Here is a 26201-nt window from a genome sequence, read left to right as displayed (position 1 = left end):
CATTTCAGTTCCGTTAATTCGAGTACACCAAACGCTGCCTTAGTCTTTGGAAATAGTTATTGGGGATCAATTATTAACTATCATTATGTGGTTGAAGGAGAGGCTTAGACATTATTAATTAACTTAGGACCTTTAAGCATGGGAATGATTTTTAAGGAAGAATAACTTGAGTAAACATGGTCCTACTACAGTAATTTTAGACAAACATTAATCATAAAGATTATCTTGAAAATCAACCATAGTATATAAGTTAATCACTGCGATTTCAAATTTATTGTTTATCTGTATGTTTTAAATGTAATGTTAGAGTTAATTAATCACGTCAACGCCATATATAACACTACCCTCTCTAGCCTAATTATCCGTTGAAAAAATATTTTCTTCCACATGCATGACATAAATTGAATTCCCCTTGATCATTTTAACTAAACGAGCCTAAAGCTCGAGCTTGAAGGCAGTCGGCTGGTTCGTAAACGAGCCGAGCCCAGTTCATTTACTAAACAAACTCATATAAATGAGCCAACCTTATACAAATGATCAAGCGGAACTTTGGAGTATTGAGCTCGGCTCGTTTACTACACAAGTCTAAAACTTGGAACTTGAACTCGTATCTGATTCTAATATTGAAGGAGTCGAGCCTAATTTTAATGAGCTGAGACTCGAGCTGCTCGCGAGTAATTCGGTTCGTTTGTAGCCCGAAGCTTGTGTAAATAGTTGGGTATATATGTGCTTGCGGTTTCATAAAATTTTTCATGTATGATGTCTTTGCCAGAAAATGATTTATGTACCCCATTAATGGACCCCATGTTTTCTGAGCTGAGGACTGGGACATGGATAATTGTGTAGACAGCTTTATGGATTGTACTCGAAAGTAATATGGACCCAATACAGTTTAGCTACTCATACGCTCCTCCCACTTTTTCTCCCAAGGTTTTGCTATCGCAATCGTGACGCTGTCATTGCATCATATATATGCATGTTGTTTTTTTTGACTATTTATTATTATTTTCCTGCATAGTGTTGAAATGATGCACCAAAAAAAAAAAAAAAAAAGGGAAGAAAATTCAAAAGTGTTAATTCAGGATGCTCGGTCCATGAAAGTGTCCAAAAACAAAAATGGATGGTCCAGATTCTATTCCGGACACTTTTAAGAACCGAGTGTCCTGAACCGTACCATGCCTCAAGAAAATTTGAGACAGCAATTAATCCATGGCTATCCAGTTTTGGAAAGCACAATTGCTCCACATTAGTGAATAATACTCCAGTTTGAAGGTCGTGGAAGTTGGATGTGTGACATTTTGTGACTCAAGCTTGTGCATTTTGTCGTGCATGAACAAGAAAGAGAGTGCCTAGAAATTTATCTCGACTAAGGTTTTGGATACGTGTTGTCCCGCGTTCCATAAAAACACACACACATTGTTATTTGTTTGGTGTGGGTTAATTAAAAGAGTCTCACATACAAACAATTTCACTATCAATTGATTTATATATGCCCTTTGAGGGATCCGAGAACCCTGTAGTGAGCAAAGTCAGTACAGGATTGTAGTGAGAAATTTCAACTGTCCAAAAGCATTATAATCCGATCTATTGATTGCCGAGATAGATGGCTGAAATGCTCACTACAACTCTGTAATGACTTTGCTCGCAACAAGATTCTCGGGTCCTCCTTTGAGCTAGGCATGTCTTGATGAAAACAAAATATTGAAGGGCATAAAATGTCATATATGGGTTGCATTAAAGAAAAACTAGGACAAATATGGGCCGGAAAGCTTTGATCTTGGCGGAGGCCCAAAAACGATTTACCGAAGCCGCATCTTTTCAAATTTTTCATCTTTGCCACCAAGGCCCAAATCGTTGTGCCGGAGGCCCAAGAAAGAAAAAACCCATATGGTTTTGGGGTGCGGTTTAATTTGTATTGATCCGTAACTCTTTTGTTCATCAAAAAGTCTAGGAAAACAACTCACGAAAACGTCAGCCATCCGATGCATGTGCGTTCACATGCATCGAACGACTTTGGACGCAGTTGTATGTGGAGTGGTGTTTTAAAATTGCATTTCTAGCATTGCTCTTTGTTCATACTTCCGTGTCACTTTACTTATTTTTTTAAAAAAATTCATCTTATACTTGTAAACGCTACTCTCTTTGTCTCTATTTGTTGGTCCATTTTCGGGATTTCAACATAATGAGGGGGACACAATTATTGCATTTCTTGTCACTTTATTTTTCAATTTTACCCTCCAACCACTATATTTTCTTACTTTCTTAGTACTACAACTAATTTAAAAAAGAAAGGATAAAAGAGAAAATTCAATCAATAGCGCCCATTTAGTTTTGAAGGGGATGAGACAATCTTTTTGGGACAGAAAAAAGTGTTAACTGAGACCAATAAATAGGGCCGGAATGAGCATTTGTGTGGATTTGTTGGGTTGGTTTGAATCGTTTTGAAGATTTTACACAAAGTGGTTCACAACTTTGTGTAAAATTGCCTTTCTTGAGACTAATCCCAACCCGAGTTCTATCCAGGCTTAATCACGTGGCTAAGATTACACGGGTTAAATCAGTGGAATGGGGCTTCACTGTTAAAATCTTCGCCTCCCAAACACCGGCCGAGTAGCATCCTTGTCAGTTGGGTGCCTCCACCCTTTGCATTTCTTCAAACTCAACACGGATGGGGCCGTCAACATTGCCAATTGTTCAGCCTCAATTGGAGGCTTAATCCTTGATCACTCTGGCCACAGGCGTGGCAGGTTCCATCGTAACATGCAAGCTGACTTAGTATCTCTGGGCCATCAGAGAGGAGATAAAAAAATCTGGAAGTTGAAACCGACGCTCTAGTTACCATCCAGCTTCTCTCGGCTAACAACATAGAGAACCATCCTTGCACAGATAACCTGTCTTTGAAACTATAACCCTTGCTCAGCTCCCCCATCCAAGAAAGCGGAAAATAGCGAAGGAAATAAGATTTCCCAAGTCAAACGAGCAATTTCGGGATTAAAACCAGCTAAACATTTCACGGCATATCGACAAACCTTAAGCTAACAGATGAAAAGAGAACAAAGGGGTTGAAGAAGCAAATAAGTTGTCATACGACATCACTATTACGAAACACGAGCCTAAAACGAAAATAAAGAGTAGTTAAAACAAAACCTCCGCACCCTAATCACTTGAAGATCCACCATCATCATCTTCATGGTCTCTCACAACCTTCTCTATAAGTCTCTGCCGAACGTCATCCAGAACTGCTTTTCTTGACTGCTCGCTTCCACTTTGCCCGTCAACGAGAACAGGATTGGATTGGCAGAGGACCAAGGCGACACCTACCAATTTGGAAATCATAAAGATGGGAAACGTAACAGAGTACTTAAATCACAATGAACACCAAGCAACAGAGGGCATTAAATGGTAAAAATTGGCCCAAGACCAATTTAACTTTGCAGGGGAAACAGAGAGTTAAAGAGAAGGTAATGTTGTAAAACTTGGTTTCATGCTTCATGTTGTGAAGATCAACAGAAAAGTTCGTGATCACATAACCAGTTAAAAAGTAGTGAAGATCGGCTAAGGAACTTTTTTTTTTTGCCTGCACAATGCGCGCTTTTGTATCTCTTTTTTTCACTTCATCAATTAATAAATGGCTAACCTCTTGTTTCTTGCATGCATAACCTCTTGTTTCTTGGAGAAGCAACAACTTATTAGCACATTCCAAGGGGCCAAAAGTGAAAATATAAAATCTGTGAATTAAATTTGACATATACCTTCTGGAGTGCACCGGCGACCAAAACTATGCAGTCCAGTGTAGTTTCCCTTGACAGCACCATTATTGTACACCAACAGAGTGGGAAGATTACGACCTGGGTAGTTAGGAATGCAATCAGTAGATATTATGATTTATTATCTTCACAAATTTTGTTCCTGGATATTTCGTTGCGAGCTCTTCCAAACATTGTAGAAGAAGCCCACATTCTGGATATCTATGAGAAACCAAAACCGAGATCAAGACACACATGAATAATCAAATGGAAATGCATACACATCCAAAGACATCTATATTGGACACAATGAAGCTAAGAACCTAAAAGGTAATAACAATCAGTTCCACAAGTAGCACAACAGTTACACTAACAGGGTATCCCATAGGTATTTTGGTAGTTCTTCCAATCCAGAAGAATCCCGCCTTCCAATTATTCATCAGAAATCAAAACAGAGAACAAGATGCCCAATGAACAAAAAGCGCACAATCAATAGCTTTCTCATTCCAAGTATGAATCAAATTTCCACAAGTAGCAGAAAAGTTGAAGTATCAAAATTTCAAAAATCAGTTATTACCCATCTTTGTACAAGATCACCACGACCCAAACATCTTCCGAAGCTTGAGAGACCTCGCGTACAAAATCTGATCCAGAAATAGGAACCACCGATCCATACCTCCGAACCTTAGCTACTTCTCTCATCTCTGCCAACCTCTTTTTCCTAAAACAATCAAATTAAGAAAGAATGATGGCTCAAATGATGCAGAGCGGAACATAGCCACCAGTTTCACAACCTCATTTTTCTTCATGGACTTAAGTTCGAGATAAACATACAACAACTAAATTTAACTACTTCCTGGAACTTTTCTTGTCAAATAAATAAACGTAAAAACAATTGATTAATGGGGCTAACAACTACTGGTACTCTCGCAGGAACGAGACACCAGCTTCACAACATATTCTCATGTTTTCATTTTTCTTCATGGTCATTTAAACATCTATCTACACCTAAATATTACCTACTTCCTGGAAATAATTTATCTAAAATTTTTATTCTTCTAAAACAAACAAACACAATTGTTTTTGACCAATTATCCTTGGCTACTTCTCTCATCTCTACAAACCTCTTCTTTCTAACCCAATTAAATTAGGAAAAAATCACAGATTCTCATGGAGGCGAATTTTCCTTCGTGGGTTTTCATCTAGGAATTGGCTCGTCAGCTAGGGACAGCACCGTGCAGTTGGCCGATTTTTGGCCCATGCTGCGTTCACTTTTATGTACCAAAACCGAGAACATCAACTATGTCAAATATCATGTTACCCGAATACTGATTGGAACCTAATAGTGCATTTATGTTTCTGAAAATGCATTTGGCCACACTGGATCACAGCCATCAAACCCATTTCGATTAAGAATATATCACTCCGATCAGATATTAATCAGTATTCGACTAACATGGTTTTTTATATGGCTAAAGTTCTCAACGAGCTCTATGACATGCAGATCATGAAAGTGAATCTGGAAGGGGCCGACAATCGGCCAACTGCACGGTGCAGTCCCTTATGAAGCTTCTACAGCTAAATTTTACCTAATTCCTGGAAATTTCATTGTAAAAAGAATAATCTTTGGGTTAATTGAGCAAACAATTACCGGTAATCTTGGAGGAAGCGATCGTCGTCGAGATGAGGGTCGTCTTCGAGCTGATCCTCGGTCCTGTGATCGATCCAGGATATAATGTCTACTGTTTTGGAGACTTGGTGGGCTTCGGATGGGGTAAAAGGAGGAGGCTTGAACGGAGGGGGCTTGGGAGGGAGGTTGCCCAGTTTTCTCTGGATGTCGTCCCATTGCGTCGACGCTCCTTCCACGTCTTTGTACACGAAATGGTAATCCGCCATTTCTCCCTCTCTCTCCTCGCTCACTGTATCAGATGGGGGGGAGAGAGAGAGTGATGAACAAACCTCGGTTTGTTGTATGCGTGATTCTCGAACGCGTTATTAAAATTTTAGTACAAACACATGCTGTGTAATCACGCTTCTTGAGATCCAAGTCCAATGGCTAGGCCAAAATGACTTCAGCCATTGTTATTTTCCGAAAATGAAATATTAACATTACGGATAAAATATATATATATTAACATTCCAAAAAATCGGCATTATTGGTGCAATGGTGCAATACCATCTTTTTTTTGAAATTCCCTTCATATCCATAGCCTATGGTGTTTCCATAGCCCTTATTTCATCGGAGTCATAAACCCCAAATAAATCAATGGTAATAAGTGGCGATGATGGAAGAGCATGAGTCGATGAGAGGGAGAAGTAGAAGTCGACGAGGGGATTAAGGACACTGTTAGGATTTTTGCCTTTATACATCAAAATGACGTCGTTTTCACTTGTTTAGCCTCAATTAATTTGAAACGGAAAGTCATTTTTACGCCAAACGGAGACCTTCTCACGACCCCTAAAATATGAAGTTTAGAGGCACATCCCCCTCTCGTGCCTAGAGCACAACAGACTCCCCGTTTCTTGATAACACGCTTTTGCGAGGTTAATTACAATTGTCGTTTTGCTAAGCAATTACGATTGACTAGTTCTTTTGTTTTTTTAAGACAGCATAAGCAACAAAAGAAAACATGTTTTCAACACACGGTTTTGCATAAGCATGATCTTGGAAATAAAATTTAAAATACGTAATTTAATTAGTAATAAAATACGTAATTTAATTAGTAATAAATTAACAACATTGTAGACCGGTCATGCAAGTCTCAAAACAAATGTTTACAAAGTCAAATCTCTTCCAAAACTCGTCACATAAAAGAAAGAGTAATTTTTTTTTTACCCTCACCTTTAATGAGAGTAACTTTACCCACTCTAGTAAGATATGTTGCGGGTTTCATTTCGGTAATCAAAAATTGCTAATTATGCACGGATGAATTTACTAGTAGGATACCATGCAAAAATTTCAGTTCAATTGGTACCGATATGTACTCGATCAACAATTCTAATTTTGCTCTGTCTAGTTCTGTAGCCGCAATTACATTTTTCGATGATCAGTACCTACGTATATTCTTTTTTACGCGCTCAAAAGTGTTTGGACGGACCGGATTAAAAATAAACTATTATCAGTCAAAATTTAAAAACATATTATCTCAACCATTGATTGCTGAAACAGACGGCTACGTCTCATGGCTCATCCGTAAATAAGTTACTCTCAAAATAAAATAAGGCTTTGTTTGGAACTCAAGAAAAAGAAAGAAAATTTCAAAAAGAGAATCTTCTATTGTTTGGTTGGAAAAAAAAAATGAAAATTTCAAGTTTAGTGAATAATAATTTTTCCCCATTTTCCTCTTATTTTCCTTTTCTCTTTCTTTTCTTTTCCTTTTCTTAGAGCAAGTACACCATTTGTGAGCAAAAATAACTATGAACAGTACATTTTACCTACCCATATTCATGGGATACATCCCATTTGCTACAGCATCTCTACTTTACCTACCCATACCCATCAAATATCCCCAGGCCCCCCCACTCTCTCTCTCTCCCCCCTCAAGGAGAGAGAAACTAATTGTTTAAGGAAAATCACATAAACAGTTCTTCGGTATTAATACCGAACCATTTCATCAAAATGCATTTTAGAGCAAGTACATCAAATGAGCTATATCCACAAAATTAGGTAAAATAGAGAAGTAAACCTCCAAAACTCCAATGCAACAGACTAGGTAAACACAAAGGTAAAATACATTTCTTCAAATGGGTAGCTAAAAATAGCTACGCACTATTCACCATCTACACACTTTTTTATTATTTTCCTAGCAATTCTCTCTCTCCCTCTCTCTTCTGCCTTTTCTCTCTCTTATGTCATATGGGGTAATTTATAATATTTTAATGGAATGGAGAAAATTATGGAGAGCATTGGTGTAGAATGAAAGTTAAAAGGAGCCGGCAAAAATACAATTCGGCACTGTTTAATGGTTAGTTTTCCTAACCATTGATGTACTTGCTCTTACCTCATGTTTCACCTCATTGGATGCAGCATCTTTTTTTTATTATTCTTCTGCAAAATATCTAAAAATGCATTTTTCCTCTTCTGATGTAGATGCTCTTCTTCGAAACCGAGCCTTGGTCGCCAGATTTTCTCTCTCATCACAGCGGACTCCACGCTCACTATTAAATTCAGCAAAGGAAAGACCTCTCTATATAAACCCCACACGACGCCCCGCTGTACGCACTACATATCGAAGACAGAGAGTGGTAGTTGAGGCGTTATTTGTTTTTTAACCTAAAAAATTCAACGACCGTCGGGAAAATGGCTCCGATAGCAGTAGGCGACGTGATTCCCGACGGAAACCTGGCCTTCTTCGACGAGGACGACAAGCTTCAGACCGTCTCGATTTACTCACTCGCTGCCGGCAAGAAGGTCGTTCTCTTCGCCGTCCCCGGCGCCTTCACCCCTACGTGCAGGTATACATACTCTCGCCTCTTTCCGTTTCGCTTTTTGGTTTGCCCTAGGGGACGTCGGAAAGGAAAAGTCAACGGTTTTTTTTTGTTTCGTGACATAGCTAGAGCCTGTTGTGTGGTTAGATGAAGTCGGGCGTGGTTTACCTTAATCATAGGCTCCATTTGGTGGATTTATATTGTTATGGTGCGTTGGAGTACTAGTTTTTTCACCAAAATTCAGTTTGTTTTTTTTTCATCTGGAAATTGCATGTGTTAGCATGAAAGCCGAGACTAATGGAGGGGCTGTTGAATTTGGTCTCCTAGTTTAGCTTACATTGGTAATCAAATCAGAAAATTGATTGGATACATAGATAGGTTGATAGGGAAATGGAGGTGGTTAAGTAGGGGGTGCTGAGGTTCGATCAGTGAGGAAGAAATTATGGGGAGATGGGTTAGTAAAGAGACTTGACTCCGAAGATTTTGAATTCTGTAAAATGGTAGTAACATATGAGATGAAGTATTAGGGTAGCTTTGCATTGCCCCTCTAAATTGCATGGAATTGATATGTCTTGCGCAACTTTGTTTTTGGTGTCTTAAGGGACCACTCCATTGTGAAATGTGTCTTCACGCTCGTGTAATTACTACTTGGTATTGCATACGTGAGATGATTTTGTTAAACTTAACCCTGTGAATCTAATGCTTTAATCAGGTGGTATAATATTCAGTATTTAAGATTTCTGGCATATTTATATGTACTGGTCTTTTGTGTCTGCAAATAGAAGTTTTGTTATATTTTTTGCCTTCTCACATTCATCAGAATGATATACTGAGCCTGTTTTCTAATTCTGAATCTTCGTGTCTTTGGATTGCAGCATGAAGCATGTACCTGGTTTCGTTGAGAGAGCAGAAGAGCTAAAGTCAAAGGGTGTTGATGAAATCTTGTGTCTCAGCGGTAGTTCTAAACTTAACTTTTATTGTGGCGTTTTGTTTAACATGTTCTAAGCACTTCACACACGAAGGAACAATTTGTTCTCTGGAAGAATTTATACTGCACAGTCCACACACAAAACAATTCAGCTACTTTCAAATGAAATTATATGCAACAATGTTTAAGCTGACATCTAAACATATATAGATCTCTGACACAATCATATGCAGCGGTATACTTAGTTTACGCCATCCACCCTGATTTTTAACTGCTGGATCAAATATGGTTGCATATTCAATTGCAGTGAATGACCCATTTGTGATGAAGGCATGGGCGAAGACATATCCAGAGAACAAACATGTTAAGTTCCTTGCTGATGGTTCAGCAACCTATACCCATGCTCTCGGCCTTGAACTTGACCTTTCGGAAAAAGGACTGGGAACTCGCTCTCGTAGGTTTGCTCTATTGGTTGACGATCTGAAGGTGAAGGTTGCAAACATAGAATCAGGCGGAGAGTTCACTGTTTCCAGTGCCGATGAGATTCTGTCAGCTCTCTAGTTGCCACGTCAACTGTTCTCTTTTGGCTATATATGACGATATGGCGGTGTTCTGGGAAGGAAATAATAGCATGGGGTACTTGTTTTGTTGTTGCTACTGATGTGGTTTTGTGTTGGGGATTATGGAGTTCATTTGATGAGTTTACTACTCTTGCTATTTTGTCGTATGAATATGATATATCGTGTTTATTTTCTTGGTGTATTGGAGTATCTTTTTGTTAGAGTATTCCTAGCTCAAATACTGAAGATTATTATATCAGTGGCGATTGGAAATTCCTATAGTGCAACACCCTGCTCAAATACGGGCCGTCGATCTCGACAATGAACGGTTGAAATATGGTTTTTAATTTTGACCAGTAAAAAATAATTTTTACCGGTCAAAATTGAATTTTAATCTGGACCGTTGATTGATGAGATCGACAGTTCCTCAGGTTCGTATCGGTGGATAGTCAAACTTATATGCTCAGTTACCGGACCTATCAGTTCCTAGGAGGATTTTGTCAGAAATTCTGAACATCACCCTAAGATTATGATGAATATTGTTAGAATATTCTAGAATGAGGATATTCTAGTACTCCTATTATTCTATAAGATCAAATCATATATTGATGTTGTTGTGATCACATTTTCCTTGTATCAAATCATATACGGAGTATTTCGTTTATACGTTAGCGAAGCAATTTTTATTTGGTTGATCCAATTTGTAGTTCACGTTAGGGAGGCCAACAGCATATCCTCGTTTTGCTCGGAAGAGTTTTTCTTTCAATTGCCCGAGTAAATCTCAAATTTGAAGGTTGTGTATACCACTATACCCCATAGCCTATTCTACGTAGGGCTCATCTTGGGACGAGTATAGGGAAGGCAACCGGTCGAATCTGCTTGGGGTTTGAGATTATCATACTCAAATTCAAAGTTTCTAATTGTCCCCAAATCCGAACTCAAAACTCAGGGCAGTTTGGGTTTTAGTTTTTGATTTTAGAACGCCTAGATGATTGATAATGAACTATTCGTATCGGTTTCAGGGTAGTTTGGGTTTTAGTTTTTGTACGAGAACTAGGAGATGGACTGTTTTAATTTTTTTAACCGACTTTACTAGTTACTCAAACACGTAAACTCGGTGAGCAGAGTGAAGATACTGCAACGAAGCAATTTTCTTAACATAATTTTTGGCATGACCGATGCCTTGAACTATTTAAAGTGGAGTTGAAAGCTATGCCTACTATCAACAAGCACAGAGAGTTCGGTCCCTTTGTTGTAAGAAATATCGCATCGCTTGAATTGCGATGTTAGAGCTTGCTAGACCCGTGAGTTGAAGACATCCATTGCTTAGCAAAAGCAACCATCTCTCCGCTGTCTTTCTTTCTAATTCTCACCATGACCAACGTGAGCTCATTCTTATGGCCAACAACCTCCCCCTCTATCTCCACTTCTTCCTGCCATTGCACAAACCAACACCCAACATGTGAGTAAATTTTCCTGCATGAAATTTTTTTATCCAAATCTCACAAACATGCCCTATAATTTGAAGCAGATCTGAACTAATTTTTTCATTTCGCAGGGTTAGACCATATACAACCCCAATCTACTTTCACCTCAAATTTGAGAACATTTTTTGGCAAATTAATGACATCGGAATTGAGCACTTCAAAATCTTTATCAAATCATTTGTGAAGTACCCATCTTGTCCCAAAAGAATACCCTTTGACAACTTCATTTCATCTTACTTATCAAAAAAAAAAAACTTCATTTCATCTTTCCCTCTTAATTTCCTGAGGCATCCATGCTATAACCCCCAGCAAAACACTTAACTATGGTGGTAAAATTCTGTGTGTGTGAAGAGATCTTTTCATATTTCAAAGCAAGACAAATGAATCTTCTATTCACATCCCAAGCCTATGATTCTCTCTTCATACAGCAACAACTCCTTTGGATTGCGATGAGAACAAGTGCAATGAGGAAATGGATGCTTTTCACACAAAATCTCACCAAATCAATCAATACAAATGAGCTACTCGGGTGAGAAACTCTAATCCTTTATTTTCTTACCAAATCATCAATCCAAAGGGGTTGTCGCTGCAAGTGGTTTGTGGGATACAACAAGACATAAAAAGTACTTGATACCATTTACGTTGTCACTCGCACATTTGGTATTTTTTGTGTGTGTGTCCATGCCGGATTTAATGAAAAAAATTGCTCCCAAGTACAATTTCCGGTTGACGCTCAATGATTATTTGTCTTCTTTCTATTAGATTTCAATATATAATATAGTAGTTGAACAATTGGAGATGCTTTAACACAGAGAGAGAGAGAGAGAGAGAGAGAGAGAGAGAGAGAGAGAGACTTTGATGAGTGTGTATGGAAATAGGGGTTATAAACCTGAATCTTGGCTGTTGAAAAGTACGAGATGTTGAAACTGACAGACACTTTGATGAGTCCAAAAACGGAGCATATGGTGGCCGCGGCGACGTCGTCTATTAAGACTGCTATTGCTCCAGCATGCCAATTTCCGTCTTTGTCCTGCATATGTTTTGGAAATTACTCGTATTCGGTAGTGAACTAGATAAGAGAGTGTCAAACAAAAATTTACAATGAAACAGCTGGAATTAGGGGGAGAGAAAACATTGTTACCGAGAGGTGTTTTGGGATGAGAAATCTACAGCGGATGAGACCTTTCTGCGCATCCTCAATCTGAATGCCGCCTAGAGTTGGGGCTTCCAGCTCATGGCTTAAACCATTCGACATGTCTTCCAGCCATTTTCGGGATTTCTGCGGATCATCATCCTTACCTTGCATTCTTTCTTGCCCTCGTCATAGAACCACCATGGTTGGTGGTGGGCCTGGAGGTTAGTCAAGTGAATTCAGTGGAGCGGAGGTATACATGGGTGTTGTGCAAGTACATTCTTATTATCATCTCAGTGACGTTAATCACTAAAGATTTTATTATAGAATCAAAACAGAGAGAATATGAAATATGAAATCGGATTTCCTTTTTGTGCCATTTGAGCTTAGACCTTACTCCCCCCCCTCCCCCCCCCCCCCCCCTTCTTCCCAGTCCAATATTTGTTCTCGAAGTTCTTCGTTTCCGTGTAAAAGCAAACTCTCCAAATTTGTGACCAACCTTTCCTTCAGTGATCCCCACAAGCCAGCCCCTACACGGATCAAGCTCCTCCATCCATAATAGGATTCGGCTTTTGCTCTTAAAAATGGATTCTGACTCGCATAGAATTTTCCTCGCTTTCTTACTACTGTTTGAAAAAGGTTGTCATTTTTCAATAAATCCCGTCTTTGATGTCATCTATAGAGGTCTAATTCTGCGATAAAAGCATCTATCTCAGTCAAAGCATTCTCTCCCTCTCTATAGTCTCTCTCCCTCCTTAACACTCCGTATCGCTGGAGAGTGGAGGCGCCTTACTCGCCTCAATCAGTGTGGTTTGGGAGAAGAAAATCGTTAGAAATGCACCATCTTATCTTAATTAGAAAAGCATATGACTCGAACTTCAATTTTGAACAGAAATTGAAGGATACGGTGCAGTTGTACCATCTTACTACTCCTATGTATCATGCTCCGTCCGTTTCTATGTGTTTGCCCATGGTCCTATTTCAATCGGATGAAAATTTAAGAAAATTGATTTTTACATTCTCATATTATCCACAAGCGCTCCTATTTTTATTTGTATTCATGCGAAAATTACGAGATTATACTAAACTATAGTACTACTTTTCCGTGTGAAGAAAAAAATGTAGGAAGTACAAGTTTGGTACTGCGCATGAATAAAGATAAAAAATAAAGTGCGCTTAGAACGAAGGGACAACGAAAATTAATTTCCAAAATCATATTATATTTTTTGAAGAAAAAAATGTAGGAAGTACAAGTTTGGTACTGCGCATGAATAAAGATAAAAATAAAGTGCGCTTGGAACGAAGGGACAACGAAAATTAATTTCCAAAATCATATTATATTTTTTAACTTGGAGTTATTAAGAATATTACTTGATGGATCATAACAAGTGTGCGTTTCCGCTATATCATTAGACGCTAATGGCAATAGTGAAGTTGTTTTCGCTAAATGATATTTTATGATTTTAGTTGATGTATGTGAACACATGGCCGGCCCGAGCTAAGGCAGACGAGACCACTGACTGACTTAAGCCCCCGAATTTTCTTTTTTCCTTCCCCATGAGAATTTTTTTTTTGTCGCAATTTCGTCTGTTTTAGGCCCCTAGAATGTCGGGGCCGGCGAATAGAATAACCTATCTAGAAGACTAGAATTCCGTAAACAAGGGCTGTAGTCCATCCACGGAAACACCCCTAAGTTCTATTAATTCAAATTTTAAAATTACATAAAACCTCAAAGATAAATACAAATTGAAACGATACGAATACAGAAATGGAACAATCAATTCTTATACAAAAATTCACACCTTGTTCTATATAACAATCAATTAGGGCTTTTTTTTCGTAGGAAATCTGACCTTCAATGTCGGGCCCAATCGCCAAACACACCTCTCCCTAATCTGAACCGAACTCGCCGGCGACGACTGAACCGGGCTTGCCGCCTGCTGTTCTGCATATAACCTCCAATTCGATTGGGACAAGTGGAATTTTTCCGATCAGATTAGGGCTTTTACGAGTTTTCCGATCACAACTTGAGGGCTTCTATCTTCCTTTCCCGATCTGTATCAGCCTTTTATCTTGTCGCTGTCGGTGGTTTTGACTCCATAGTGCTGTTTTCTTGAGCTTATTAGATGCAATAGTAGTAGTAGTAGTAATTTTTAGTAAAATCTTTTTTCTTCTGTTACGTACGAATTGTGTTTGACCTCTTCTACTGCCAAGCTCAACCCTGCAAAGTGCTGCAGAGCGGCCAGATGGCCGCGCCGCTCATTTTGACAATTGACGACTTTGATCTTAATCGGAGAAATAAATGATTCAAATTTATATGCGATTTATATGTGCTCAGATTCGATTCAAACTATCCGTGCCGAGATAAATAGCTGAATCAACCGCTCTACACCCACTTGGCAGCATCTCAGCATCTCGATACCGGGTATCGGCCCCCGTTCTGCAACGGGAAAAAAGTCCTTATTTTTTAAGAATGCAATTTCAAGCTAAAAATTATGAATTTATTGAAATATAAAAATATGCAATATGAATCTCATTTGGGATCTCATCGAAATTTTTTACACGATGCAAAAAAAAATTGAAAATTTATTTTTCATTTACATTTTTTTTGAGTTTAAAAATGTGAAATAAACTGTTTATTTTTTAAAAATGTTTCTTTTAAAATATCAATTCAAGTGTACATATTTTCTGTGTAACGATATATTTTTCGATTATTATAGTATTAATTTTGTTTGACGTGTACGTGATAAAGGTTAATCTAAATATTTGCTGTACTTGGTAATAAACTATTCTACAACTTATTTAACAATCTAAACTTTAATTTAGCAGATTATAAGCATCTCTCTCCAACTTATTTTAAATTTTAAGTGAATAATTAAGATCATCATAATCTAATAATATAACTTATAAGAGCATCCACAATGGAAATAATCAAAATCGATAACCAAAATGTGTCACGTCAGCATTTGATTATCCATTTAGTTCATAATCAAATCTAACAAACTTGATCTCCACATTGGTTATTTTTGTATCTCTATAAAAAAAAAAACCCACAATACGCAATGCATCTATGTCCAATTGCAAACGAGTTTCAATCACGCACCCGACCACACCAAATTATTCATCTTGATGAGACGATTCTAATGTGATGTGTTTTTTAATTTTTTAGTTTTGAATTTGGTTATTGGGTTTGGTTATTGAGTTTTGGTTATTGGTAAAAGTTGTTAAATTTGATTATTCAAAGGTTAAAATTTGATAAGTTGCTAAGAGATTGCTAAATTTGGTTATTACAATGTGAGCACTTTTTTAAGCAAACATTGCTAACTTTAGCAACCTTATAGTTTTGATTATTACATTGTGAATGCTCTAAGTGATACTAACATAGGGGGGCCATAGTCCAATAAGATGTTTGCATTTTATCAAACAAACATTCCCTATGAGTAAATATTGCATAATCTTCCTATAGAACTCTTTGGAAAAGAAAAAAAAATTACTGTCCAGGATTGATAACCAAGCCCGACATGCTCGAGCAGTAAACTTTTTCAAACTTAATCTAAAATTTTAACGAACTGCAAAAATATACTCAAGCTTGATTTATTCATTACTAGTACCTGACCTCAGGCTTGCACCTGGATAAACTTATGTGCTCATCTACAGAAATAAATGCTCCATTTTGTATACATCTTGGAAAGAAAAGGAGAGCAGCTACTCCCTCCTAAACATCTTCAAAATTATTAAACTGTTGATTAATTTACTAAATTTTCACACGCGCGCGCGAACACACACTCGCGTACATTTATACGTCTATTCTTCTACTGCTTCTCAGCACCCCTGCCTATAACAGGCTGAAAACGAAGGAAAACTAGCAAAACCAAGAAAACCACTGTTGCATTCTCCGGTATCTAATTGCAACCAAGTAATTTGATTATCCTTCAGCAGCTAGGTTTTTCTTCAATTCTTTCTTATTCACCTGGAAACATAAATAAAAAACAGTGATAGATCATTGGCACATAACATCGCCTTTCAATCGTGGAGAAAATTAAAGCGCCAATGACAAAAATTGGTAGGAAGTAATTCACCTTTCCCATAGCATTGCGAGGAAGCGTCTCCCACAAGAACAATCGAGTTGGTAGCTGCAAAAAATTATCGGGGTAATAAGGTTAGTAATTGACAAGTATCAAAGCTCCGTTTCCTTTGAAGCAATTGAAAATAAAAACTTAGTTCAATAAACAGCCCAGACGAACTAAAGAAAGTTGGTATTAACGTTAAACATGATGCTGAAATAGCTGAACTACAAATAGAAGCACCAAAATAAGGAAAAAGACATCCTCAAGATTCAGAAGTAAATCTCAACAGCCAACACTACCTAGAATGGATATCATTTTCTTTTCTTTTCCTTCCTTTTGACAATGTTCAGAAATATTAGCAAATGTTTCAACATGATGCAAACTAAACACAAGAGGGTGTTAAGACATTCTATTGTTAGAGTTTCCGAATGTCATCAAGAGAGTTTCAATCTAAGGAATGCACCCAGTACACTTCAAGAGTTTGAAAGCCCGATTTTTGTATTCATGTCTGATTATATGTCCCTTGACTGAGCAGAATGGCGAGGAACAAATGTCGCAGTTGGGACACAAAGGTTAGATTGGTGTGAAACCCCAAAACTAGAGTCCCACATCGGTAGGCTCTGAAAAGTAGAAATAGTACAGAACTGATTCCGACAAGCAACTATTCTGAGGTTAACCTTTTGAGCCACGTGGTTAGACTAAGGGTTAGCAGATTAGCTGGCGCGGGTCGTTAATTGGTTTGGTTATTTTTCAGCCAGCACCAATTGAATAGGAAACAATGCTTAGTTTTTGGGTGTGAGTGTGGGTACCATGGCTCGAAACAATGCTTAGTTTGGGATGTCACATAGTGCACTTTGTCAACCAATGAGAAAAAGACAGCAACTAGTGCACAACCAATGAGAAAAAGACAGCAACAAGTGCTAATCACAGTTCAGCTAAAGAGGAAGGGAGAAGCGAAAAGATTGGTACAGCGGTTTAACCTTATATGGAGCAAGTCTTTCTTTAGCCCAGGTGCAAAGTTCTTCCAAGCCGATAGCAGGCTTCAACTCTTCTGCTCGGTTTTTCTTCAGCTCCGCCTCGGGTACAATTATTGCACTAACAGCCTCCCCATAGGTTTTGTCCGGTAACCCCAAAACACAACACTCTGATACAGCTGGATGCTGCAGGAAAGGAGATCAGTTGAATACCATGTCCAATTTAACATCCAAATAATTTTTTCCTATTTTTTCTAAAAATGCAATGTGTAAGAGTATTGCGTGCATCAAAAGAGGTGTCATTTACATCATAGCATTGCTGTAGAACAGGAATTGTTTTTGGCAGTATTGAATTAGAACAGTTGCGAGAAGGAAGCCAAGAATTACCTCTAAAAGAACTGATTCAATTTCCAAGGCTGATAATTTATATCCACCAACCTTCATTATATCAGCACTAGTACCTGGGGAATAACATTAGGCAATTGAAAAGCTTCAATAAAATAAAATAAAAAACAGCTGGAGAGAGAGAGAGGGAGAGGGAGGGAGGGAGAGAGAGAGAGAGTAAAAAAATTGGTGCAACACATCAAACTATAAAGAAGGCCACATCAACAGTGCTCTGAGGAAACGAGTACACAAGTGCAGATGCACCAAATGAATGATGACGCTCTTTGTTTCATGTTATCATAAGAGGATCAGAAGCACACCAAAACAGGTATCACAGATATAAACTGTACATTCAACACCTTTTTTGGTATGTTCTGTTCATGAGAGAATTTGGGAAAGACCCAAATAAGTACATTTCATTTCATAGATCAAGAGGCAATTAGATGAGGAACTGCAATTGATCCCTGTAATGAAACAGTTATAAAATTCCAGAGCAAAGTAGGTACCGATGTGATACTCAGTGCTAGTATAAATGGATGCGGGCATGAAAATTTTAAAAATCAAACCACCCCTCATTCCATCCACACCAACAGTTAATGGGCAGTCTCGTCAAAGATGTACATTTTGCAAAAGAAATAAAAGGGCTACATGCATGTACATGGAATCTAAGCATGCTTACGTCCCAAAATGACGTAGTATCCATCGTCATCCACTTTAACAGCGTCTCCAGTTTTGAAAAATCCACCATCAATGAACGACTCCTTTGTTACCTAAAAAGTGATTGCATATTCCAGAATGAGATACTGAGATATAAAATTATATCCTTCAACAATGTCACAGCATCATCAAAGATACTAAGAGCCAAAGAAGACAAAGATGACAAGCAAAAGGAACAACATATTCAGGCCATTGCACTTCATTTTATAAAGTAACCACACTTTATGAATGACTCTCCAACAAAAAGCTTCAAGGTCATAAGAAATGGAGACATTATGTGAGACTGAAAGGTTACAGTTTCTCAAGGATAAAACAAAGACACTACAATCTTATGGAACACAACGTATATGTTACTCTCTAGTCAAAGCACGTATTCAACACTATTTAGAATGAATAGGTAATGGCTTCCCTAGGGAACTAGCAATAGCAGTCCTTGAGGAAGCATAACATCTGTTTGTCAATTACAGTGACGACACATGATTTGGAATCTTGGATATTCATCTAGAAACTATTTGAAAGGGGGGGGGAAAAAAAATAAAGTCAACAGGATTGTGCCCTGGTGCAATTTTTTTCAGTTTGATAAATGGTTTTGCTGCAATATGTATAACATTATAGCAAAGCACCCTGGAGAGAGAGAGGATGAGGAAGATGCAAACAAGATGCAATGCTGATACAGGGTACGAATACAATGACTTAAGCACCTCTGGAAGTTTCCAATATTCCTTGAACAATGAAGGGCTTTTAATGCATAGCTCACCCACACCTGTTGTATCATCACCACTCTCATCTTCTGGAAGTATTTTTGCCTGTACAAACCAAGAAATGTTACTCATAGGTTCCCTCTATCATTTCAGTTAAAAGTCTTCTTCCAGAAAAAAACTGACGAACCATCACCAAACATTAAATCATCAGGCATCATCAGCATAAGACTGATCTACGGTGAAGCACTTCAAATATTGAAGTCTAAAATTATGAACCCCACTAACCTGCACACCCAGCAATGGTTTTCCGACAGTGCCTCCTTTCCTTATGCCATTCAAGGGATTAGAAATAGCCATCACAAACTACAAATATCAAATAAATTTTACGACATTCAGAATGTATCGGCAGGAAGTAAATGGCCTTCCCTAAAGAGTATCCTCCAAAAGGAGCTTCATGTAGACAGCTAGTAGCCTAGTACACACCTCAGTCATACCATATCGTTCTAAAAGGCGATGCCCAGTAATTGTTTCCCACTGTTGCATGACAGGATAAGGAAGTGCAGAGGAGCCACACATCTGCAATTAGGAAAAGCAATTAGACCACTGTTTAAGCATTCCTCACTCTATTCAGGTAAAGGAAAACAAGAAATCAGTTGTAAGGAACAGTATAATGCAATTCAGGAGATACCCTTCCTTGCTAATACATAATACAGGAGGTACACATTATATCACATTTCAAAAGTACCAAAAAAGTCTAGCTAATAATACAATAAATCAAAACATTGATGCCAACTTCATTTTCAGTCATATCTTGATAAGGAGTTGAAAGCTAATTACCATAAGACGCAACTTGCTTGCAGCTGAAGCAGAAGCCTGTTGCAATTCTGGATCCATTGCTTCATAACCTTGTATCAATCGAGTATACATCGTTGGAACCTAAATATTCCAAAAGCATTGAAGAAATCACATTATAACAGCCATTGAATGTGAAGTCAGACCAATTTGGGGCACAAGTACTCCCTAGTTTGTGCTAAATAAATAAATTGCTATTTCATCCAGAGCATTCCACAATCAGAAGCTCCCGACAGTCCCGACCCAACCAGAGTCCCAAGGAATAGAGGTTGGATAGTATAACTTTCGCCCAACAACTAAGTAGGTTACATCATTGTACTAAAAAAAGACCCACTTCTATAAGTGTTCTAGAATCAGAGGACTAGGAGGAAAAAAGAAATATGAACCTGGAATCATGTTCAACACAGACCATAAATATCTAAGTTATGCCATAAAAAAATTGAGACTTACTCCTGTAAACACAGTGATGGCATCTTCTGCCTTTTTCCCATCTTTTGGATATGATTCACGCCATCTCTGCCAAATTCCTCTCACACTAAATTTTGGAATGAAATCAACCTTCAAGAATAAACCATATACTGAGAATCAGGAGAGTTGGAAAAAAATAAAACCTAAATTAAAACTAAAAGGCAGAAACAATACAAGGCACAAGGAAAGGAGTACGAAAGACTTATGAAGGGGAAGCAATAGATTACCGCTGAACCTGCATAAAGAGGGGCAAGCAAAGCATTGAAAAGCCCATGAACATGTATGGTGAACAAGTTAAGGATCAAGAAAACCTGGATTTGTAACATAAAGGTTTTCCCAAAGTAAAGACCAGAAACTGAATAAACGTCACAAAATTACAAGCCTGAGAAATACCAGTACAATACTAAAACGCAGGTATTTCATAGTAGGAATAAAGGACATTTGTGGATATGATGTAACGGGAGACAGTGCAGAAATTGATCATCAGATGTATACTCCCAAGCATCCGCCAAGATTTGGACCTGACGTAGAGCCAAAAGACACCAAAAATTAGTGCCAATATTAACGGTTTTGGTCTGTAACTTAAGTAAAATTGATAAGGGAAAGAGGTTACAAAATTCAAGAGTGATTCGCTCCAATTTGAACATTTGACCACAATTTAAAATGAACATCATAAACAAGGAAAATAGACATGTTCTTTATTCTAAATATCATTGGAGTGCCTAGAAAAACCTATAGCTTGAAAGTAAAATGTCCGTGGTGTTAAGGCAAGTACCTGAGCCAAGATGCCCTGGTGGGTGTGAACAACTCCTTTAGGTTTACCCGTAGTACCACTAGTGTATATAATTAGTGCAGGGTCCTCTCCTGCATAAAACCAAAAAGTACGATGCAAAATATGTCACCAAGTTCCATGAATCTCAACCAGAAGGTAAAATCGCATACAGGCTTAAGGTGAGCCACCTTGTTTGTTGTATGAATTGTCAACCCCCTCCAAACTATTACCCACATCACTTTCTGCAGATTCTGAATTATCATGCTCAGTTATACAAGGTACAGGAGGAATAAGAGAAAATTGAGCAGCACTTTTAGCTGCAACATTTTTCATAAGCTCGGAGTGATCTTCAGTGCTTAAAATCATGGAGACATCCTACAAACGAATTGGCATAAGAGTTCTGCATAGATCTTGAACAAGAAAACAACAATCAATAACAGCATTAAAATGTTTGTCTGCTGCAATGGAGCAGCACCACTTCAACATGTAATTTTTTTAACTGCTCTGTAAATTAGTTCAGAAAAATGGCCGCCATCATTTCTAATAATGTTTCATAATGAAATGGAATGGACCAAAGTTTGAAGAACAAGTGCTGGCATACAAGAAGTTAACTTCTCGTCATAGAGATTAAAAAATCCACAGAAAAACAAGAAACAAGGAAAGGGAGATGAAAAATAGAAGGCGAACCGAGTCATTCATCACATGCAAGAGCTCAGCTTCTGGGTAGCTGAGAGCAAGAGGAACTGCCACACCTCCACTAAACCAAGTTCCTAGCATTCCAGCAACAAACTCAACTGAAGGTTTTGCCACAATTCCTATTCGAGCTCCACCAAGACGGTCTTTATCTTTGGTGCCATCAACCTATAAAAATCATCGCACTACCATCATTTGTCTGAGTCAGAAAAGGGTAGTTCACATAAATCTCAGCAAAATGGAGAGAGAGAGAGAGAGAGAGAATTATCAAGTTCAAAAAGTACGTAATTATTCATTGAACAACACAAACAAGTTACACTTCCATTTAGCATCATCTCTCTCATCTGTGAGTAGCATAGAAACTCAATATAACTTCGAACATTTCTTAACTAACTTGTAAGCACGTCGCAAGCATGTAAACAGGACATGCAGTTTCGTCCACCCGTAGATAAGTCATATTTAACTCACAGTTTTTACATTGGCGCTACATAAAAGCCTCGATATCTTCAAAGTGGATGAGATCAGTTGGGCATACGTATAGCTCTTCTGATCAGCCCTTATAGCAACCTTTTCAAAAGATGCAGAGCCCTGTCTAGCGACTGCTTTGACCACTTCCATGAATGTTCTATGATCCAAAGCTGTTGAAAGGACAAAAGGAAAAGAAATAAAAGATGAAAACAGAAGGATATTCAATTGGATATCTCCACGGTCATAAAAATTGTACTTACAATCACAAACCAGCTCCTTAGACCTGTTAATTTACAATCAAATTAAACAAGCACGGAATTAAGCCTATAATATTTTTTGTTTGAAAGGGGCACATACAACAAACTTTGGATCGATATCTGACAAAAAGCCTTATTATAGTCCCATTACTGAATTCAAAACTAAGTAGCTCCATTTTGCTCAAAGGAAATTTTTAGCCTTTCCCGGTAAAAAAAATCATATTTTTGGTTCAGAATGAACTAGTTTGAGATCGGAACACTGGTCTGGTTTCTAGATTCCACACATTTGAGTTGTTGGTAAACCTAATTTGAAAAATGACTTTTTCTGTAATGACCCAAATATTCAAGACACATTGAAAGCAACTTGTGGTTACATTCTACGCAAGTACACCTAGAAAAAGTCCAACCGTGTGCCAAAGCTAAAATTTGGCATCAAGAATGGCAAAATCCTCTCCACCCTTGTGCCAACTTCAATGCCAAATTTTGGCAATGCTGTTCTTGGCATCCAATCCAAGCCATTTGATTTGCGCTGAAAGTATGAGATGGGTTTGATCCAATGGTCTGATTTGAGATTGTGTTACAATGGCACCAAACCGGTGCTGAGACATTGCTACTTTTTGGCTTTTTGACACTCAAGCAAGCTAAAAGATGGCTTTGGCAAATGCCCCTTTGACACCAACGAGTAGACTTGATCTTAGAATTAAAATTTTAACTCCCAGATGGAAAGGATAATGTGATTTACAATCCTAGACTCTCTATTCCAGAAAAAGAAGCCATAATCCAAATCATTTTTTAAGGAGACCAAATGCGGCCTAATAATTCAGTTCAATCCGTCCCTAAACATTGAATTACTCAAATCCAAATCCAAATCACATCGAATTCAACAGAGAATACCACAGGCAGCCTTATTACTCACTCCTGTTATCAAAACTCAGTAGTTCACCTAATAGTAGATAACAGAAATAAATCATACGGATCAATCGAAGAAAGCCTGAAGCAATCAGGGAAGTTTATTTTAAAAAACCAGTAAATACACAAGAAAAATCAGGGGAAAAATCCTCAGAGCAAAACAACGCCAACTCAGACGCAAATGTAGATTATATGTACATGTATGCATACTTCTACGAACACATAGCAAAAATTCTCATTTATTATACACACGAGCCATGCAACATGCAACAAACACAACATTATGCACAACATGCCAGTGTGGCCTCGCTTCCTAACGTATTGAAACACATCAATCTATCCAATTACCAATAAAAACTCTTCCACATCGACATGCTGCACACAATGCTGCACATATTGTTGTGTCCTTACACATAGCAATGATCCCATAATACATATCCACACTAAACAGTGCAAGATTGACAAGAGCACAATTGTGTACAAATTGTAGCATTTTTAGACTATTTTACACGAACACAAAGCAATAATCCTACAGAACATATCCACACATATACGTACAAGTGTATGCGCACAAATTGAGAATGAATGATGGAAGGAAGATCAAAATTGGCGCGGAGAGAACTTACAGGAAAAGCGACGAGAGAAGAAGAAGATAGGGCAGAAGAGAGAGAGAGAAGAGGATACGGATGCGAAGGTGGAGAGGTGTAGAGGAGAGAGGAGGCGACAGCTAGAGAAAGGACGGAGGTTATTGATGGCTTTAATTAACCTCATTTATCGGTGTTTGTTTTCGCACCCTATTTATGGCGACCGCGGGTTTTGGTTACGGGTAGGTGGATTTCACAGTTCAGTGAATTCATTTCGGAGAAGGTTAGGTCGATTTGTTTGCCAATCGAATCGCAGGAGAGAGAGAGAGAGAGAGAGAGAGAGAGGGAACGAAGGGACCCCGGAAGCTGTAAGAGAGAGAGGAGTTTTTAGCGGGCTCTCACTAATAAGACTGCGTTCCAGAAACACAAAAGAACTTAATTTTTTTTTAATAAAGATGCCTTCCACCTTAAGAAAATGATGGTTTTTGGAAAAAGAATGTAATTTTAAGATAAAAATCATCTGTTTACGTAAAGAAAGCAAGTTGGTATTTATTTTGAAAAAAATTTATATAAGTACCGATCGGCCGGAGAGGAAAATTGTATCGGCGGCCGCGCCGGGCCGTTTTCGGCCACCGGACGGCCGAATCGAGCCGGCTAAAAATTCTATAAAAAAAAATGAGGGGGCTAACGTGGGAATCAACGGCATCCGAGGTATGTAGGGTGCTTGATCTGAGCACCCATTTTCCATATAGAGTGCTTGATCATATATACACGAAAAAGAGGTGCTTGGATCAAGTACCCTACACATCTCGGATGCCATTGATTCTCGCGATAGCCCCCTCGGATTTTTTTTTTTAGAATTTTTGGACGGCTCGGATCGGCCGTCTGGTGGCCGGAGACGGCCCGGCGCGGCAACTGGTACGATTTCCCTCCGCCGGCGCCCATTATCATAGCAACAGTCTTATTTTTTGTATAAGGCAACTTCAAGATAAAAAATCATGTGTTTACGCAAATAATTTTCCTACCACTATGGATCTTGTTTGATATATCTCATTGAGATCTTTAATAAAGTGCAAAAAATTTTGAATTTTCTTTTTCATTTACATTATTTTTGAGTTTGAAAATATGAAAGAAACTTTTTATTTAGGTTGAGTAGAATGACTCTTCTTATTTTTAAATGAGAAGTAGCGAAATAAGTATTTATTTTTTAAGAAAGTTTCCGGAACAGAGCCTAATTACACTCTCGTCAGTTTAAAAAGTATTTCGAACAATTCACTTTTTCCGTTTTAAAAAAAAATAACAATTCACTTTTTAGAGCTAAACGCGAACAAAAAAAATCGAAAAATTTAATTCGATCTAGCATTGATAGCTTACTATCACTGATCAAATCACAAAGAGAAAAGAAGGGGAATAAGAACGCTGGAATCTGGTAGGTGTTCGTTTGCGAATTTTGTAACGCGTTTACTTGAATCAGAGAGCTGCGTTCACGTGTACATGTTGGAATCTATGTCTTGATGCCCGGATCACTGATACTACTGTAGAACCTGTGAAGGGGGAATATGATTATCGTTTGATTGCTTTAGGGTATCTTTCACAAGATGATACGAATTTTTGTTCACCGGTCCATTGTAAAGAAATCACTAAAGTTATTTTATTTTGGACTATTGCACTCCAGTTTTTAATTCATACTACAAGATATGATGTGTTCTCTATATCTAGATTATTATAAGCTGCTCATTTGATTATTTTGAGAGCGATAGATAACCACTTGTTTGCAATTATTTTAATTGGATGGATCTTTTCGCTTTGGATGTTGCCTATCTTAGTTATGCTTCTTGTATTCCCTTATGTTTTTTGTAATCTTCTAGTTCTTGTTGTTTTTGTTTTCAGTTTCTGGGTATAAATTATTTCTTGTTTCGACTCTTTATTTATCTATGAAGTTCTTCTTTGATGCCAAAAAAAAAAAAAAAAGTGCACATGTGATACTTCCTACTTAGATGATTGACATGTTTATCAGTTGGACAACTCCACTCTTGTTATGAGAGAGAGAGAGAGAGAGAGAGAGAGAGAGAGA

At 38.0% G+C, this 26201-nt stretch overlaps 4 protein-coding genes across 7 annotated transcripts; 1 reads left to right on the top strand and 3 right to left on the bottom strand.

The window, feature by feature from the left end:
* Window positions 1–2945: 2945 nt before the first annotated feature.
* Window positions 2946–5677, bottom strand: LOC131336347 (uncharacterized). Its single transcript, XM_058372134.1, is given in 5 exon segments — window positions 2946–3317; window positions 3753–3891; window positions 3893–3968; window positions 4324–4467; window positions 5398–5677. Coding segments are annotated over 5 exon segments (765 nt in total). The 5' UTR covers window positions 5643–5677; the 3' UTR covers window positions 2946–3156.
* A 1950-nt stretch (window positions 5678–7627) lies between these two features.
* LOC131335060 (peroxiredoxin-2B) lies at window positions 7628–9855 on the top strand. Of its 2 annotated transcripts, XM_058370235.1 has the most exons (4): window positions 7628–7711; window positions 7837–8201; window positions 9050–9129; window positions 9410–9855. In XM_058370235.1, the coding sequence occupies exons 2-4, from the start codon at window positions 8047–8049 to the stop codon at window positions 9661–9663; spliced, it is 489 nt and encodes a 162-aa protein (XP_058226218.1). In that variant the 5' UTR covers window positions 7628–7711; window positions 7837–8046; the 3' UTR covers window positions 9664–9855. The 2 variants fall into 2 exon arrangements, with proteins under 2 accessions (XP_058226218.1, XP_058226216.1); XM_058370233.1 differs by lacking the exon at window positions 7628–7711 and having other exon boundaries at window positions 7813–8201.
* Window positions 9856–10730: 875 nt separating this feature from the next.
* Window positions 10731–14321, bottom strand: LOC131298475 (uncharacterized). Its single transcript, XM_058323955.1, has 4 exons — window positions 14135–14321; window positions 12291–12499; window positions 12039–12179; window positions 10731–11095 (listed from the first exon to the last, which is right to left on the bottom strand). The coding sequence occupies exons 2-4, from the start codon at window positions 12453–12455 to the stop codon at window positions 10949–10951; spliced, it is 453 nt and encodes a 150-aa protein (XP_058179938.1). The 5' UTR covers window positions 12456–12499; window positions 14135–14321; the 3' UTR covers window positions 10731–10948.
* Window positions 14322–15851: 1530 nt separating this feature from the next.
* Window positions 15852–24508, bottom strand: LOC131336310 (probable CoA ligase CCL8). 3 transcript variants are annotated; one of them, XM_058372098.1, is made up of 17 exons: window positions 24170–24481; window positions 22378–22547; window positions 21904–22077; window positions 21405–21591; window positions 21220–21308; window positions 20897–20965; window positions 20672–20725; window positions 20427–20534; window positions 19962–20060; window positions 19608–19700; window positions 19410–19487; window positions 19125–19229; window positions 18386–18476; window positions 17710–17783; window positions 17329–17508; window positions 16361–16414; window positions 15852–16251 (listed from the first exon to the last, which is right to left on the bottom strand). In XM_058372098.1, exons 1-17 carry the CDS (start codon window positions 24312–24314, stop codon window positions 16207–16209), a joined length of 1815 nt encoding a protein of 604 aa, XP_058228081.1. In that variant the 5' UTR covers window positions 24315–24481; the 3' UTR covers window positions 15852–16206. The 3 variants fall into 3 exon arrangements, with proteins under 3 accessions (XP_058228081.1, XP_058228082.1, XP_058228080.1); XM_058372099.1 differs by adding an exon at window positions 22638–22660 and having other exon boundaries at window positions 15852–16414; window positions 24170–24294; XM_058372097.1 differs by having other exon boundaries at window positions 15852–16414; window positions 24170–24508.
* Between the last annotated feature and the right edge of the window lie 1693 nt (window positions 24509–26201).

The sequence above is a fragment of the Rhododendron vialii genome, chromosome 8a, assembly GCF_030253575.1.
Source record: "Rhododendron vialii isolate Sample 1 chromosome 8a, ASM3025357v1".
Lineage (NCBI taxonomy): Eukaryota > Viridiplantae > Streptophyta > Magnoliopsida > Ericales > Ericaceae > Rhododendron > Rhododendron vialii.
The sequence above is the reverse complement of the archived record's forward strand: the minus strand, read 5'-3'. Positions and strand labels throughout refer to the sequence as shown.